This window comes from Balaenoptera ricei, chromosome 19 (genome assembly GCF_028023285.1).
Source record: "Balaenoptera ricei isolate mBalRic1 chromosome 19, mBalRic1.hap2, whole genome shotgun sequence".
Lineage (NCBI taxonomy): Eukaryota > Metazoa > Chordata > Mammalia > Artiodactyla > Balaenopteridae > Balaenoptera > Balaenoptera ricei.
Window position 1 is genome coordinate 56,394,629 of NC_082657.1, and position 17,588 is coordinate 56,412,216.

The 17,588-nt window shown below is 44.4% G+C and overlaps 1 protein-coding gene across 1 annotated transcript in view; it reads right to left on the reverse strand.

The window, feature by feature from the left end:
• The window catches only part of CDYL2 (chromodomain Y like 2), a 168,821-nt gene extending 166,404 nt beyond the window's left edge, over window positions 1-2,417 (reverse strand). Inside the window, exon 1 of the mRNA XM_059904966.1 lies at window positions 2,164-2,417. Within this exon, the coding sequence (XP_059760949.1) occupies window positions 2,164-2,187 (24 nt within the window). The 5' untranslated portion in view covers window positions 2,188-2,417. The remainder of the gene's footprint in view (window positions 1-2,163) is intronic.
• Window positions 2,418-17,588: the final 15,171 nt, after the last annotated feature.

The window sequence follows — 17,588 nt, forward strand, 5'->3', positions numbered from 1 at the left end:
CATTAAACAAGAAATTATCCCCAGAAGGTTTATAAGTTCCAAACTTTAAATGGAGAAATACTGACAGCTCCTAACGTGTCCTCTTAATTCCCTCTTGATGCAGCTTTTCACCAGGCAAGGTCAGCAGCTCTAAGATGACTCAAGATCAATGGGTAGAAAAATCCATACTCCCAGCGAGATGAACTTTGCCCCTGAACAATATCTACTTTTGGCCAATGTCCTAATAGTGCTGGTTATACTTCGGGAAGCTCAATCAAACATCCCATTTTACTGTGCTTCAACTTTCTTGGTTTCAGAAATTGCTCCACCATCTTAAAATAGGCAAAAGTGCTTGGATGACCTATTGGGCACAATCTGCCAAAGTTCTTCACCAGGTCTCTACCCAACTTCATCTCCTCTGTCAGCACAGGGATGAGGAAGGCAGTAGGGTAGAGAAGAGGTCAACTTGCATCATTCTTTCAAGGAACCCAGGAACATCTTAGCTGGATGGCTGGGCCCCAGCAAATACCATGGGGTTTCAGTCAATATGTCACCAGTGCTGTGGTCATCTGAATGCTTGACTGGGGCTGGAGGTTCTGCTTCCAAGGTGGCTCACAAACACAAGCTTGCTAAGCTAGTGCTGGTTGTTGGCAGGAGGTCTCAACTCCTCACCACACGGACCTCTCCATAGGACTGGAGTGTCCTCTCATGACACCTGAGCCCACTAGTGGTCCATGACTGCGCCTCACCAAGTCCAGAATCATCCAAAAGACCCTGGTCGCACAGGAAGCTGAGATGCTACCTTGCCTGTCCTCCACTCTTCCTCTCTCACACCCACCAGCAAACCCACCATCTGAAAAAGCTTCAGCTGTCCAGAAAGCCCAGAGGAAAAAGCTCACTGTGGGTGAATCACCCTTGTGGTCTCCTACCCAGAAGGCTAATTCCACCCCTTGGGGTGCTCATCTCAATTTAACCAAAAGCCTTGAGAACCAGGGCTAGTGTTAATAGATTTATGTGCAGGGGAGTCCAGGTCCAGGCTGAACTCTGTCTTGCTTCTTGGAGAATCAGCAGGCCTTCGGGTTGAAGATGGAAGGTCTCTTAGCCTGAACTTTCTCTTGGGGCCAACAGCTCTTTTGGGCATTCTCCCCAGGGAAAGGGGGTTGCTTCTTGTTTTGTCCACTTGTCGGGAATCCAAAAGCAGTAACTTGTGTCCAGAGCTAGTAAAACCTAGCTCCCAGAGGCCATGGCTATTTCTCCACTGTTTCAAAGATGCCAGACTAATGTCTTCCTTGAGCACTTTTGAGACGCTTTCAAAGTATCCGATGCTGGCCACTAACCTGTGTGGACCTGGAGACAGGTATCCACTGAGGGTGACGTAGAGCGTTGGGAGCTGGGCTCACATCCCATGTCCTCTAGCAACGTGCTACCGCCCACCTCCGCCTTCCATGTGCTCTTCCTTCCACCGAAGGCCCTCTACAGCGCCCCCTCTCGCCCCCAGTGAGCACGACACCCGCAAGGACCGCCCCCACGCCCCAGCCCCGAGCCCGTGGCGGGGGCAGCAGGTGGGAGGAGGGGGGAGGTGGCCTGGTGGCCCCGGGGAGCGGTTTGGCGGGTGCCTCCCGAACTCCCCACCCGGCCGCCCCCTCCATGGCCGCCCCCCCCAGGACCCCGCCTCGGCCCGGCCGGGCTCCGCTCCGTCGGCCCGCCCCCATTCCCTCCCGCGCCCCCGGCCCAGCCCGGGCCGCGCACCCCCGGCCCCGCACCCCCGGCGGCCGCCGCGCGGCCCCCCGCATTCCCGGCACGTCCGGCGCCGACTTTTACCTGTACTTTCTGCACTCGAGGCGGCTCGTCGGGCGAGAAACACCTCCCCGGGACCGCTACCTCCCCCGCCCCGGCTCCGCCCGGCTTCCTCCTTCCCCTCCAAGGCCGCAAAGTAGATGGAGTAAGAGAGTGTGTGTGCGAGAGAAAGAGAAAGAGGGAGCGGGCGCGGGCGCCGCGGGAGGGCGGGCGGGCGGGAGGCGCGCCCGGCCCCCGCCGCCCTCCGGCCGCCGCCGCCGCCGCCGCGGGCTCGGCAACTCCGGCTCGCGCCTGGCCCCGGCCCCGGCCCGGTCCCCGCCGCCCACCGTCCGCCCGCCGCCCGCCGCCCGCGGGCTGGGGCCGGCCCGCGCACCCACGTCCCCGTACCTCGTAAAGGTCCCCAGAAGCCATGCCAGGCTGCGGAACTTGGCTCGCCGGGTGTGCGCGTCTGCTCGCTCGCGCCCTCCGTGCGTGTGCGCGAGGGGGGCAGTGTGCGCGTGTGTGTGTGCGCGCGTGTGTGTGTGAGTGTGTGTGTGGTGTGTTGAGTAAACTGTGTTTTTGCAGAATGACAGGCTTGGGGGCTGCCTATGCGCAGAATCAGAGCGGGCGGCGGCGGGGCTGGCGTAACCGGCAGCGGCGGCGGCGGCGGCGGCACGAGCGCGGGCAGCAGCGACGGCCGCGCAGCGCGCCCGGGAGGCACAGACGCGGCCCGAGCGCCGCGGCCCCCACGACCCCGCGACCCGGCGGCGGTGGCTGCGGCGGGCAACGGCTCGCCCCGGCGCCGCCTGCAGGAAGCCGCCCCGCGCCCGCCGCCGGCCCGGACGCTGCTGCCACTGGGCGAGTCCCCGCCCCCCGGGAGCCCGGCCCGGCCCCCCGGGCGGGGGGGGCGGGGGCGGCTGCCCGGCCGCGCCCCGGGGGACCAGTCCCGGAGCCGGGGAGCGCCCGGGCCCGCCCCGCAGCCCCGGGCCAGCCCCGGAGGCGGCCGGCGGGGCCCCCCGGGGGTGGCAGGCCAGGTGCCCGCCGGGCGCACCCGGCCCCGGCTGCGAAGGGGCGGCCGGAGGCAGGTAGAGGGCTTCGGGGCGCGGCGGGGAAGGGGCCGCCGGCAGGCTCGGCCGGCCCGGGGTCCTCCTCTCTCGCCCCCAACCCCCGCGAGGGAGTGGGCGCCGCCCGAGGAGACGCGGCCCCTCCCCAGCTGCATAGCCCCTCCCTCCAGTCTGGTTAGTGAGATGTGGAGGCCACAGGAGGAGGGACGCAATGGCCCATCCAGAGGCGCCCGAGAGAGCCAGGACTGCACCCCGGTCAACCCTGGAAAGTCTTTAGAGCCGGGCGTGGCCTTCCCTCAACCACCCCCAGCCCCCATTCATTCACTCATCCATTATTCAACAAACATCTTCCAATGTCTACCCAACTGCACCTTGTCCCTGGTAGGCACGACGGGGACCCTGCCCACAAGGGAGTTTGAATCCAAGTGGAGAGATGAACCACGCGCATGTGAGGCGGATTCAATCGCTCAGCCAAAAGGAGCTCCTACTACGTGATAGGCTCCAGAGCTGGAGGGACTCTGAAATCCAAACGAGTTCTTAAGTTATCTCTTCCTACTTCATTGTGGACAAGTGGTCACCTTTCTGTTTAAAGTTGACTGAGGACCTGGGAAGGCAGGCTGTTCTGAAATTGGATGAAAGGTCTTCCTCATCCTAGCCCAAAAAATGCCCAGTTGGTCTCTTTCTCCAGCTGTGATGTGGACTTAACTCACATCCTCCCTCCGCCTTTTCCTATTTGTGAGACTTTGGACAAGTTACTTTACCCATCTGAGCCTTGCTTTCCTCATCTCTAAATTGGAGATGGTAATACACACCTAAGGTGATGTGAGAATTGAAGAGAGGATCTCTGTATACATGAAGTGGCCTAACCCAGCAGAATTCCATAAAGTTATTTGTGTCTGAACTTGAACGCTGAACTGCCCTTATAGAGAGGGAGATGGCAAAGGGGAATTATAACAAGAGGAAGGGTTTAATCCAGGCGTTATCAAATTTTTAAAAGTCACCAAATTTTTCAATTTAAAAAAATTCCACAGAATCTGGACCACAGGGTTTTCATGTCTGGCTCATTCCAGGACACATGAGTTTGCATATGCTGTTCCCTCTGCCTAGAATGTCCTTCCACACTGAATCCATCTGGAAAACTGTTCCTGCAGCGGCTTGTTTATCTTTGTATCACAAGCATGGCAATGTGATCACTATTCCTATTCCTGGCAGAGTGGGTACACAATGAATGTTTGTAGATTATACCAATACAACATATTTTATACCAATTTGTAGTTAAAATCCCATATTACTATGATGGAGGGGGAAGGGTGAGGGTGTGGAAATAAATAAGAAAGTGTATTTGGTTTAGAAACCGTGGAGATTGTCATAGCAGTTCTCTTCCCTTTTCATACTGATATTTTCCCCATGGTCATTGTTTTAAATAATAATATTAAATAAGCAGTTCTCTATCTGTAGGTCACAAAACAAATTATAATGATCCTTAATTTGTACTTGGGAATAAATGCACCACCATAGCATGAGGATGTAATTTGGAAGTAGAAGACAAGAAAGAAACTGGGTTTGGAAATAATACGCTCAGCCAAATTTGAATATATAATCAGTAGTTTTACAAAAACACCAAAAACTTCACTTGTGCTGGCCAAGAACTCCCTGGGAATGTGAGCACAGTTTGAAAAAGGCTTCGTCTAGACAACAGTTGTTTACGGAGTTCAGAGAAGGAGATATTAACTGCGGATTGGCATGCTCGGGGAGTACTTTATGGAGGAGATAGTGTTGTAATGGACCTCGAAGACTCATAGAAAAGGAGAGACTTTGGAGAAAGAGGTAAGTGTAGATGGTAGGCAGTGCTGCAATGGGATGGGCATTAGAAGACTAGAAGATTGATTCGTGGAAGTCACAGCACATTGGATAATGAATGTGGCTCTGTTCACGGAGAGTCTTGAATACCAAGCTAAGAAGCTTGCAATTTAGCTAGTCCGCAGTGGAAAACTGGTTGAAGACTTTTGAATCCATCAAAAGCATGTGGCAATCAAAAGTTGTGTTAGAAGACAAATTCTAGAAGAAATATGAAAAATGGACTGCAGGGGTTGAGGTTACAGGTAGGGAGACCAGTTGCAGTAGACCACGGTGGTAGAGGTAGAAATGAAGAAGAAAAACTGGATTTACAAGATGTTCAGAAGGAAGATCCCGCTGGCCACAGACTTTCCTTATGGTTACTCCACCTACTTCCATGAAGTATTTGATCCACATCAACAGGACTTGATGACTAACAGGATGTGTGTGTGTGTGTTTGGAATTGAGGGAGGGGGTGAGCAACTAAGGAAAGAAAGGATACAGAGATGACTAAGGTTTTAAACTGAGTGACTGAGTGCCCCATCCATCATAACACCATTTTATTTTGAGCTTGCCCCCAGACCATTGCTGGCTTCTGGAGAAGCTTCCTAAAGGATGAAGAGAAGGTTGTTCACCCTCTGTGGGAAGGTCAGCCCAACCAATGGACAGAGCTGCTCCAGGTTCTTCGGATGACATACAACCCTTGTTGCTCATGGAGAATGGAAGACAACTACTATCTTCCACAAAGTGGGATAGACTCTTCATACTAGTCATAATCAAGGACAGCTGATAGAAACTCAAACTAATTTAAAACAAAGAGAGAATTTATTGACTCACATAGATTAGAAAAAGATGGAATTGCTCTCAGCGTTGGCTGGATTCAAGATCTCAAAGGATATAAAATGGAGTCTCTCACTCTGCCTCTCCCCCCCATGCTGGACCCTTTCCTGTTGAGGATGGACTTCCTCCAGGCATCTGAGAATATGGCACCTGGCAGCTCACATCATCCCAGCTTAGAAACCTCATAGAGTATTTCGAAATCCCAGGGAAAGGCTCTGCTTGGCTGATGTACATCGTATGTTCTTGTGTTGGCCCAATTACTGTAGCCAATCACTGACAGTGCTCAGCTTAAGTCACATGCCCACCTATGGGGCAGGAAGAGTGGAACGACAGGCAGCTTTACCAGCATTACCTGCTTGGAATTGAGGACGAGCAGAAGCCCAAAGGAACGGGGGAATGGATGCTGGGAAGATGGATATTCACTATATGCTAGAACAAGCCGGGGGCAGAAAGGGAACTTAGAAGCAAGGGCAGTGGGTGCCTAGAACATGGCCTTGCAATAGACCAAGAACAGCCAGTTTACTATCCAAGGATAGATTGTATCCACTGCCCTGACAAAGCCACTGCCACATTAGAAAGCGGCACTCTTCTCCTTCTGATATCACTTGAGACCTGACCTTGACCTCCTGTATAGTGGGGTGGTTGAACATTTCTGCTCTAGATTCAGATCGCCTGGGTTCCAATTCCTGCCCCATCACTGCTAGGTGTATGCTATGACGCTCTTTACTTGACCTCTCTGTCCTTCCATTTCCAAAAGTATTTGTTATTTATTGCTACACGATAAATTATCCCCAAAACTTAGTGGCTTAAAACAAAAGGTATTTCTCATCTCACAGTTTCTGTAGGTTAGGGATTCAGAAGCAGCTTAGCTGAGCCCACACTCAAGGAGAGATGAATTAGCTTCCACCTTCTAAAGGGAGGACCATCAAAGAATTTGTGGACATATTTTAAAACCACCACACTACATCTGTAAATTGAGGTGATAGATAACCCATAGAGTTTTTGGAGAATTAGATAAGATAATCCATGCAAGGCACCTGCCACTAATAACGGCTGAATAATGGTATCTGTTATAATTAATATTACAACTACTACTACCAGTTTCAAACTTGTATGTGTCACTAATATCTTTGAATGTTCAAGATTCCTGTAGAAAGGCATTAAATCAAATAAAACCTTCAAACTGAGTATTGTTTTCAAGCCACATAGAAACCCTTGTTACTAACGAAACTTTATTTTTAGCATTAAGTTTAAAACATTTTACTTCAATGGTAATAATAATGATAATAACAATAGTAATTGAAGTCAAGTCATACTTATTCAGTGTCTACAGCATGTTAGTTATTATTCTCACTGAACAAAACTAATAATGCCCTGCCTTCAAGGAGCTTACAGTACAGTGGAGGAGACAGTGAAGAAAACAAGAAAACAACATACGTATGTAATATTATTTCACGGACTCATAAGAACCACAAAGAAAAATGAAGCCAGGTAAAGAGACAGAAAGGAACTGAGACGGGTGTATGCTTGGAAGAGCATACTGGTTTAGATAAGGTGGTTAGCTAAGACCTCACTAAGGTGATGACATTTGAGCTGAAACCCAAAAGAAAGTGCAAGAGAACACAAATCAAATCAGAGGACAGAGAATGTCAGAGAGAGAAAACAGCAAAGGCAAAGCCCTGGGGCTGAAGAAGCTTGGTATATTCAAGGTCCAGCCGTTAAGCAAGGTGGCTGAAGCTGAATGAGCAAGAAAACAGGTAGAGGTCAGCCCGAGAGCTAACCAAGGACCAGATAGATGATAGATAGATAGATAGATAGATAGGACCTTGAGGGCCATGTAAAGAATTGAGATTCCACTCTCAGTGATGTGAGAGGTCACTGGGGAAGCTGTGAACAAGGGGATGATATGGTTGGATCACTTGGCTCCTGGGTAGAGACTGGAATGTAGAGGAACAAGAGGGCTGCTGGACACCATGCCGGAAGTCCAGGTGTAAGATCCTCGTGGTGCGGACTAAGAGGGAAAGTGTCAAGACAAAGAGAAGTGGTTGGATGGGAGGTGTAGAGGGGGATAAGTGGGCTATGAGGAATGTAGAAGAATCCTAAATTTTTGGTCTGAGTGTCTGGGAGAATGGAGGTGCCATTTACTGAGATGTGGAAAACTGGGGAGAAATGTATTTGGTAGGTATTTGTATTTGTATTAGGCCTGGGTGTGGGGAAATCAATAGTTGAGTTTTAGAACATGCTAATTGTGAGGTATGTTTAGACATCCAAGTGGCCATGAGTGGGGATGCAATAATGTGAATCAGAAACTGAGGCTAGATATGGTGGCAGTGGTCAGCACACTGACTGGTAAGTGTGGTAAGGGCTGGGCACAGACCTGGAAGGAAATGGGGCCTAGGATGGAGCCCTAGAGCACTTTAGCGTTTAGAGGTCAGGAAGAGGGTGAAGAGCCAGCAAAGGAGTCTGAGAAGCGGTGATTGAAATAGGAGGGAATCAAGAGAGTGTTGTGTCCCAAAGCCAAGTGAGAGACAGAGGACAGATCATTAAGCGTCTGTGGGAGGCTGGGTGAGAAGAGGACGGATCGTAGCATCTGGCAACGTGGAGATCTTTGGTGGCCCTGACAGGACCCGTTTTGGTGGAGCAGGAAAGTTGAAAGTTAGACTGAAGTGAGTTCAAGACACTTAGGCAGAGAGGAAGTACAGATGGTGAGCACAGGTGACTCATTCAAGGCCTTTTGCTATAAACAGCAGAGAAGTGGGTCAGTAGATGGAGGGGGGCATCAGATGCAGGAAGGGTTTTTAATACAGACGATATGACAACATGTCTGTAGAATGATAGGAATGACACAGTAATGAGGAGGAAATGGTTATGCAGTAAAGAGAAGAATTGCAGGAACAGGGTCCTTGAAAAGGCCAATGGAGAAGGGATGCAAAAGGCCAAAGTGGAGGGGCTAGACTTAAGAGCACAGAGTCCATCTGTACTGGGTTGAATAGTGTCCCCCTAAAATTTGTGTCCACCCGGAATCCCAGAACATGACCTTATTTGCAGATGTAATTAGTTAAGATGAGGTCATACACGATTCAGGTTGGCCCTAAACCAATAACTAGTGTCCTTAAAATAGAGACAGAGACCAATAGGGAGAATGCCATGTGACAATGGAAAGAGTGATGAGAGAAATGTGTCTAAAAGTCAAGGAATGCCAAGGACTGCCAGCAATCACCAGAGGCTAGGAAGGAAGAATTCTTCCCCAGAGCCATTGCAGGGAGTGTGGTCCAGCTGACACCTTGATTTCAGAATTCTAGCCCCCAGTACTGCGAGAGAATAGATTTTTGTTGCTTTCAGCCATCAGGTTTGTGGTAAGTTGTTATGGCAGCCACAGGAAACTAATACATCATCCTCTGGAAGAACAAGGCAGGCCAAGTGCGTGGCTGCATATGAAGTTACTGGCAGGTTTGGCGCTCTCTTCTATTACAGTAAGTCCCCTACATACGGACCTTCAAGTTGCGAACTTTCAAAGATGCAAACGCGTTTTCACATGTCCAATCACATAAGGCATGAGTGAAGTTGCAGCTTGCCCTCTGTCTCCTATTGCTGACAATCCTTCAGCTCTACCATCTCCCACCTTCTCACCCTCCTCCAGTCAGTAACTCTTCTTGCCTGTTCCCTCGATGCCAGCCCCTGTATGCCAGCTGTTGTACTGTACTACTGTACTTTTCAAGGTACTGTACTGTAAGATTAAAAATGTTGTCTTTATTTTTTGTGTTTGTTTTTTATGTACTATTTGTGCGAAAAGTATTATAAACCTATTACAGCACAGTACTAATAGACGATTGTGTTAGTTGGGCACCTAGGCTAACTTGGTTGGACTTAAAAACGCGCTCTCAGAATGAAACTTGTTCATATGTAAGGGACTTACTGTATTTCTATATTCCCCATGAAATGAGCCACGAAATCATCAGATGAAAGTGAGGGGTATCAGATAGGGAAATGTGATTTGCCTGGAACAATACTTCTCTAATCTGTTGTCCCCCCAATATTATTAGTAACACCCCCTTTCACTCCTCAGGCTATCTAGATTTAGACCAAACACGTATCGTTTTTCTAGTGTTAGATGTTTGAAGACAGATTTTAAAATATGAAAAGTTGACTTGGGGAGAAGAGAGGACTGACTAGAAAAATAGAGAGGTGTTGCTGGGAGGTACAGAAGGCCCACTGGATATCTGTGATCAGAAGTTAATCAGACCAGTCAGCAAGGTTGTCCTTTATCCAATAGCTTTCCGTCGTTCAGGGCAAGCTGGGCGTTGCTTTTAAGCAAGGGTGGGATTTGCCATGTGAGTTCAATGGAAGGAGAGAGAGGAAATGGAGTTAAGAGTATATGTAAGGAAGTGATCGTAAAGAAAGGATGATGGTGACCGAACCTAAGCTAGATAAGGAGGCATGTGACAACGTGGGGGCCGTGTAGAGATGATACAAACAAAATTGTTGGTCAGTGAATTGGAACAAAGATTGTTCGAGTGAGGACTGCTGCAAGTGACAAGAGCTCTTGCAATGGTGCAGTCAGTGATGGCAGTGACCACTCGTGAGCAATTACCTTGAAAGCTGCATGCTTTTCTGTTTCAGTTTTTTTTTTTTTTTTGGTCACACCACCCAACTCGTGGGATCTTAGTTCCCCGACCAGGGATCGAACCCGTGCCCCCCTGCAGTGGAAGCACAGAGTCCTAACCACTGGACCGCCAGGGAAGTCCCCACATGCTTTCCACGTATGACCATCTTTTGTTTCCACCGCCTCTTTCTTGTCTCCTCTACTCACACGGTAAGGACCTACTGTTGTCCCAGCAGGACAGAGGCGGGATCCATGTTCAGAACCTTGAAGACCTTAAGAACAGAGGGTGAATCTGAGGTAAGAACTGAGGGTTGGAAAAGACCACAGATATTGGGGCTGGAAGAGGGGCTGAGAAAAGAGGGAAGAAGAAGGAAAAGGAAGGACCTTCCAGAAACGCAACCGAGATAGTCTTTGAATGACCTTAATTGAAAGGAAAAGTAAAGAAATGTGTTGAGCTGTTTATACAGACTCAGGTGATTTTCAGTGGAGTGAATATGCCTTTTCTTCTACGCATTGTATGCAGAACTGAACTATTATATGCATATTGTATCGTTTTATCATTTCAACAAGAGAAAAACAATTGGCCCTATTTTATAGATGTAAGAAATAAAGGTCATAACCCTGGAGATATGCTCCAGAAAGGGAAGGTAGACCTTCTGTTGCCTGAAGTAGGCCCAGACTCCCTGTGGGCTATGTGCACAGGAAAAAGTTATTTCTTGCAGAGACCGCCAGGGAGAAAGAAAACCCAAGTGTTTGGCTTTAAGCCTTAACTAAGAAATTGGTCCTGTGATTTTGAAATCTTGGAGTAGGAAATGGGTGAATATTGGGAAGCAAAAAGTATCAGTATTTTAGTTGTGTGTCTGTGTGTGTGCGTGTGTGTGTGTGTGTGTGTGTGTGTTGTAAGAAGTACGAACGTGGACTTAAATTTATTGGCCCAACACTCCTTTGTCTAAGAAGATCAAAATGCAATTCTTTTTGTACATAGTATATCAGTGACATGACTGTGAAGCAGATATGTCTATCTGTGTAGCTTCAAGTGACTAAACTCTATCAGAGGATCTCGACTTTTGCTCTCAAGATCCATTGACACTCTTCAGCAAGATTGGGAACGCCAAAGAGCTTGTGTTTACATGTGCCTACTATTATTCACTGTATTAGATATTACGTTGAAAAAATTTTAAAACAGGAGTTCACACACATAAAAATAACACACAAGCACACACTCTTGTTAGCCACCAGAGGAATACAGTTGTCTAGAATCATGAAACTTCTAGAAAAGTACTCCATACACTAGTGAGAGAATGAGAGTGAAAAAGGCAAAAATATCTTGATATTATTACAGAAATAGTTTTGACCGTATGAATCCCCGAAATGATTTCAGGGATCCTGAGGGACCTGGACCACTCTTTGAGAATTGCAATTCTACAGAATTGTGTTAAAGGCTATCTCTGTGGTGGGGAAAGTTGCATCTTTGAATATTATATGGAAATGTTTCTTTTCTAAATAGACTTAAACAGCATGGTTCCTACATTATAGGAGGTGAGTGTGTATGTTCTCAATCACAAAGTCCCCCCAAGAGGAGCCCAGGAATAAATGCTCAGAGGCCCTTACACAGGACCTGAGAGCCTCTTTCTTCAACACAAGCTTCTGGAGGAACACTAAGGGGACAGAAATTTAGTACCTACAGGGGTATTTCTCCCTCTTTTCCTCCTCCTCCTCTTCTTCTCCTTCTTCTTTTTTTAATACATTCATTCATTCATTCATTTATTTATTTATTTATTTATTTATTTATTTATTTTTGGCTGTGTTGGGTCTTCATTGCTCCGTGCAGGTTTTCTCTAGTTGCGGCGAGCAGGGGCTACTCTTCGTTGCTGTGCGCAGGCTTCTGATTGAGGTGGCTTCTCTTGCTGCAGAGCACAGGCTTTAGGTGCGCGGGCTTCAGTAGTTGTGGCACGCGGGCTCCAGAGCACAGGCTCAGTAGTTGTGGCGCACGGGCTTTGAGGCTCCGTGGCATGGGGGATCTTCCCAGACCAGGGCTCGAACCCATGTCCCCTGCATTAGCAGGCAGATTTCTTAACCACTGCGCCACCAGGGAAGCCCTCCTTCTTCTTTTTAAATCTTTTTTTTTTTTACCTTTTTTTTTTACATGAAAAATTCCAAACCAATGCAAAAGTAGAGAGAATAATGCAGTGAGCCTGCATAAACATACCCATTACTAGGTACAAAAACCACCAGCCCGAGCCCATCCTTATTTCTTCTCTACTGTCCCATTCCCTCACCCCACACGCTAGATTATTTTTAAGCAAGTCTAAGAAATTACATCACTTCATCTGAAAGTGTGTCAATATCTCTAATATAGAAGGACAGGTATCATGTAACTACAACACCATCGCACTTAGATTGACACTAATTCTTTGATATCATCAAATATTCAGTTGATGTCCAAATTTCCCCAGTTGTCTCATAAATATTTTTTCACAGTTGGTTTGTATAGATCATGACCCCTGCCTTTTTTTTCTTGCAATTTATTTGTTGGAAGAACTAGATCATTTGTCAGCAGGGTCATTTAGCATGTGCTTCTGTACCTAGTATCTCCTACATGCTGGTAGCTAGATCTAGATTTGGGTTTGTTTGGGGGGCAAGAATACTTCATAGCTGGTGTTGTACACTCCCACCAGAAGGCACATAGTGTCTGCTTGTCTTTCTTTTTGTAATTTTAGCAGCCACTGATGATCTCTGCCTAGATCCATTTCATTAGGTGTTGCAAAATCGTGGTCATTTATCACTCCTTCCTTATTTATCAGCTGGATACTTCTATGAAATCTTCCCTGATCAACTCTTTGGTTGCCCTAAGGCATATCTGTACAGGAAAGGCTGGCTAAATTCTTCATTTTTTTCCTTTTATTTATGTTTTCCAAATTATGAGTTGGTTCTCCAACATCCTCCAAAAGATCATACGGTATTTGTTTTAGTGTCATGATGAACTCATGAATTTTAACATATTTAATATATCTCACCCCATTGTCATTGTTTCTCTTCTTATTGATCAAATTGTTACTGTTTTTGCAGTTGGTTCTTGACTCTTTGAATGCATCCTCACTTTCCGGTATGAAAACATACTCAGGTATCATGACCATTTCCTGCACCAGATCTGGAATCTACCATTTCACCAATGATCCCTGGTTCTTTTCACAGAGAAACGTCATCAAGATGCCATAAAGTGAACATCAACTTGTAGCTATGGGTTGGTCATTGTTTCTAGACCTTTTCAATGAACAAAGATAGAAAATTTTTGTAGTTCTTTTGGTCCTTAGGGTATATCCCACAAGGGATGTCCGGTCACATTTCTTTGTCTTATAGTCCCTTGAAATAACTTCTCCATGCTTGGTTAAGCCACCAGCTCGCTACACATTTAGAGTCATTTGTTTTCATTTTGATTTTGATGTTTAGAGATTACATTTTTATTTTTTATTTAATTTTTTAATTGTATAAATATTTACATCATTCCAAAATTAAATCTGTAAACAAAGTATATTTAGGGATGTCTAGCTTCTACCATTTTCCCTCCACTCTGTTCCCTCCCTCCCTTTGTAGGTAACCATTTTATTTCATGATTTATTATTGAATTTTTTAACATAAATAACAATGCATATACATTCATATACCCCATTTCTTAGATAAGTGTTAGTATACTATGCACACTTTTCTCTACCTTGCTTTTCTCACTAAACATCATATCTTGTAGATCATTCTTTAGCATTATTTAGGATTATTATTCTTACAGCTGCATAATACTCCATGATGTGGCAGTACCATAGTTTATTCAGTCAGTCCATTGTTGACAGACAGCCTTTTGCAGTTACAAATGGTACTATAATGATTAGCTTTATGCCTGTATCTTTTTTGAATTTTTGCTAGCCTATAGCAGGATTTCAATTTTTTGAAACTTGACTTCAGAAAATGTAGTGATCGTTACAATCTGTTGGGAGCAAGGGTGCCCAAAAGCAAGCCTCACCCCTGTGGGGAGGGCGCTAGGTTTATTTTTATTTCTGAGAGGAGTAGCCACTGCAACTGTCAATCATTATGGCAGAAAACTAATCTGGAGATGATATATGGGTACCTGCAGTGGGGAGGGAACCTGAGGCTCCATGAAAAAGAAAGCCAGTAGAGGAAGCCATTGGAGAAAACGAGAATGAGATAGACCTCAACCAGAATTACCCAGGTTAGGAAGTGGCCTTGGCAGTGCCAGATGGGGACTCAGGTGGAGGAACTCAGATCTGTGGTCTTTGAGACTAGCCCAATAATTAATCTTAACTTTCTCTGTGTTCAATGTCTCTTATCTCAAAGTCTTCAGTTTTGTGAAATGTTGCAGCACTATCTTAGTTATGCTATGGGGAATTCAGAGTCAAGCCTGTATGTATGGTTGGAATGTACTGATAAAGCAGAGAGTAGCCATCCGTCCTTATGCCGTGCCCCCAAGGCAGCAGGGTAGCAGCAGAAGCAGCTCGAGGCAACAGAGTAGCTCATGATTCCAGGAAGTCAGTGAATGCTAATCCTATAGAAATCCTTGTGACACAGAGAATGGTGTCATAGAATTAAGAGATGGTCCAGGTTTGGGTCCTTATCAGCCTGTTGAGTGGAGTCAGACTTCCTGACGAAGGATGGCCACAGAAAAGGCACATAGATGGATAGAAGCTCATTCTCAAGAGGTCTTTTCTTTTAAGTAGTAAAAGACCATTGTGTGTTGACTGAGGAAATATTAATGATATTAATGATATTAAGTGATTAATAAGCGGCTACAAAACAAGGAGTCCAGTACCATTTTTCTAATTAACTATTTATAAAATGTAAAATATTGATTTCTGGTCTGTAAATAGATACATCAAAATGGAAATGATAGCAATAAACTTAGAATGGGTGATGAGATCATGGGTAATTATTTTTCTTTGTATTTTTCTTTGTTTTTGAAAGATTTTTATATTAAAATGTTATTTTGAAATAAAAATAAAAATACCTAACTCAAAAACATGGGCAAGGCAAGGGAATTAATAGGCAATATAGAAATGAAGAAATATGAATGGGCAAGTAACTTAGAAAAAGACTATTCAAACACACTTGTTATAAAAGAAATTCAATGTAAATGAACAGCAAGATGTCATTTTAATTAATCAATTAATGATTTTTAAAAATTAGTCCAATACTTGGTATTGCTAAGAATGTAGACAAAACAGCTTATGTACAATGTTGGTAGGAAGCTAAATTGTTGCTATCTTTTCTGGAAGGAAATTTGACATTGTTTATCATTCTCCTTTAAATGGTCATATCCTAAGTAATTGGACTTCCACAAATTATTCTAAATAAAAAATTAGGTATTTGTATAATGACATGTTTAAGAGTATTTATCATAGTCATTTATAATACCAAAAATGATTAAAATGTACATGTCTAAAAGGTTAATATTCTTCAGGTAATTAAAATCATGACCTTCAAGAATAGTTACGAACATGGGGAAAAGTTCATTATACATTGTTGAGTGGAACAGGCAGATTACAAAATAGTATATCTAGTATGATTACAGTTTTATTCATAAAACTGTGTGTGTGTGTGTGTGTAAATGTGTAACAATGTGTGTGTGGTAAAATGTTAACAGTGATTGAATATAGAAGGATATTTGGGTTTTCTCCATAGACATTGTTGAATTTTTACACTTGATCTTAGCCAAAAGGCCGAGAAGCGATTGAATTTTTAAATGTTCCACAATGATCATATAATACACATACACATAAACAGGCACATTTACAGAATCAGGACATTTTGTTTAAGGAAATATTATTTTAAAAGTAAAGCAAGGTTCAAACTATTATATATAGAATGGATAAACAACAAGGTCCTACTGTATAGCACAGGGAACTATATTCAATATCCTGTAATAAACCATAATAGAAAAGAACGTGAAAAAGAACATACATGTATGTATAACTGAATCACTCTGCTGTACACCAGAAACTAACACAACATTGTAAATCAACTATACTTAAATAAAATAAATTTTTTAAAAAAGTAAAGCAAGGTTCGGTAGTGGGAGTTTACAGAGAAGTAATGGGAGGTAGCTAGAATTATTCATTATCCAGTAAAAAGAACCAGGGCTTTTTAGAGAAATGGCTGATTCTAGGACTAAGGCGGAAAATATACAAAATGAACTTAGAATATCTTATAGTAACAGAAAATAAAGAAGTACTCAAAATGAATAAATAAGCCCACAGTGATGGGAGTTATGTCAAAGAAGCCAACTGAAAAAGCTTCCAATAGCCAAAGCTGGAACAATTTGAGTAACAAAATAAATTTAGTAGTATTGGATTATATCCAAAGTATAAAATAAATATTCATGAGTCAAATACTAATATAAATGAATGATTGAATAAATAAATAAATGGGTTAGAAGAGACAAATTTTCCTGGGCAGAAGAATTCCAAATAATTTATGTAGATACTCCACACTCAAGGAGGTGGAGCATAGCTCCCCACTCCTTAGGTGTGAGCTGCATGTAGTGAATTCCTTCCAAACAGCACAGTATGGAAAGGGATGGGGGAGACTAATTTTAGAGCGGAGGAACCTGACAAACACAACCTCAGCCAGGTGATCAAGACCAAGGTCAAATAGTGATAAGTTGTGCTGACAGTATGTACCCTTGATATGATGTGACGAAAATGGCACTCTACTCCTGTAGTCTTCTTCTCAAAAACCAAAGACCCCTTTCTAATCAAGAGGAAGTTATCAGGCAAATCCCAACGGAGGGACATTCTACAAAATATCCAACCAGTACTCCTCAAAAGCTCATCAAAAACAAGGAAAGTCTGAGAAACTGTCACAACCAAGAAGAGTCTAAGGAGATATGATGACTAAATGTAATGTGGTAACTTGGATGGGATCTTGGAACAGAAAAAAATGGTATTAGTAAAAATTAAGGTCATGTAAATAAAGTATGGCCTTTAGTTAATAGTAATGTATCAGCATTAGTTGCTAATTGTCATAAATGTACCATACCAATGTAAAGTGTTAATAATAGGGGAAACTAGGTGAGAAGTATATAAGAACTCTCTGTACTATCTCTGCAATTTTTCTGTGAATATAAAACTATTCTAAGAAATAAAGTTTATTTTTTAAAGCAAAGTTCTGTAACAAAATACAATAAAAGCATTTTCAGAAATTGTCTCTGCAGGGCTCTGAAGGGGGCCATTAAAGACAAGATTTTTTCTGGAGAAAAACTTTATTATATTGATTTCAATTAACAGCATAGCTAAAAATACACACTAAGAGGATGAATATTTTTCTTTTCATTAAGATAAGAGTGAAATATTACATTTTCCTGAACATATAGATGTCCATAAGGCTGTAATTTCACTCTACCTTATCACAAAGTAAAAGGAAAAACAGTGAATTCATCTGAGGAAAAGGCACACCTAAACAACAAGAAACCTGGAAAGAGGCGG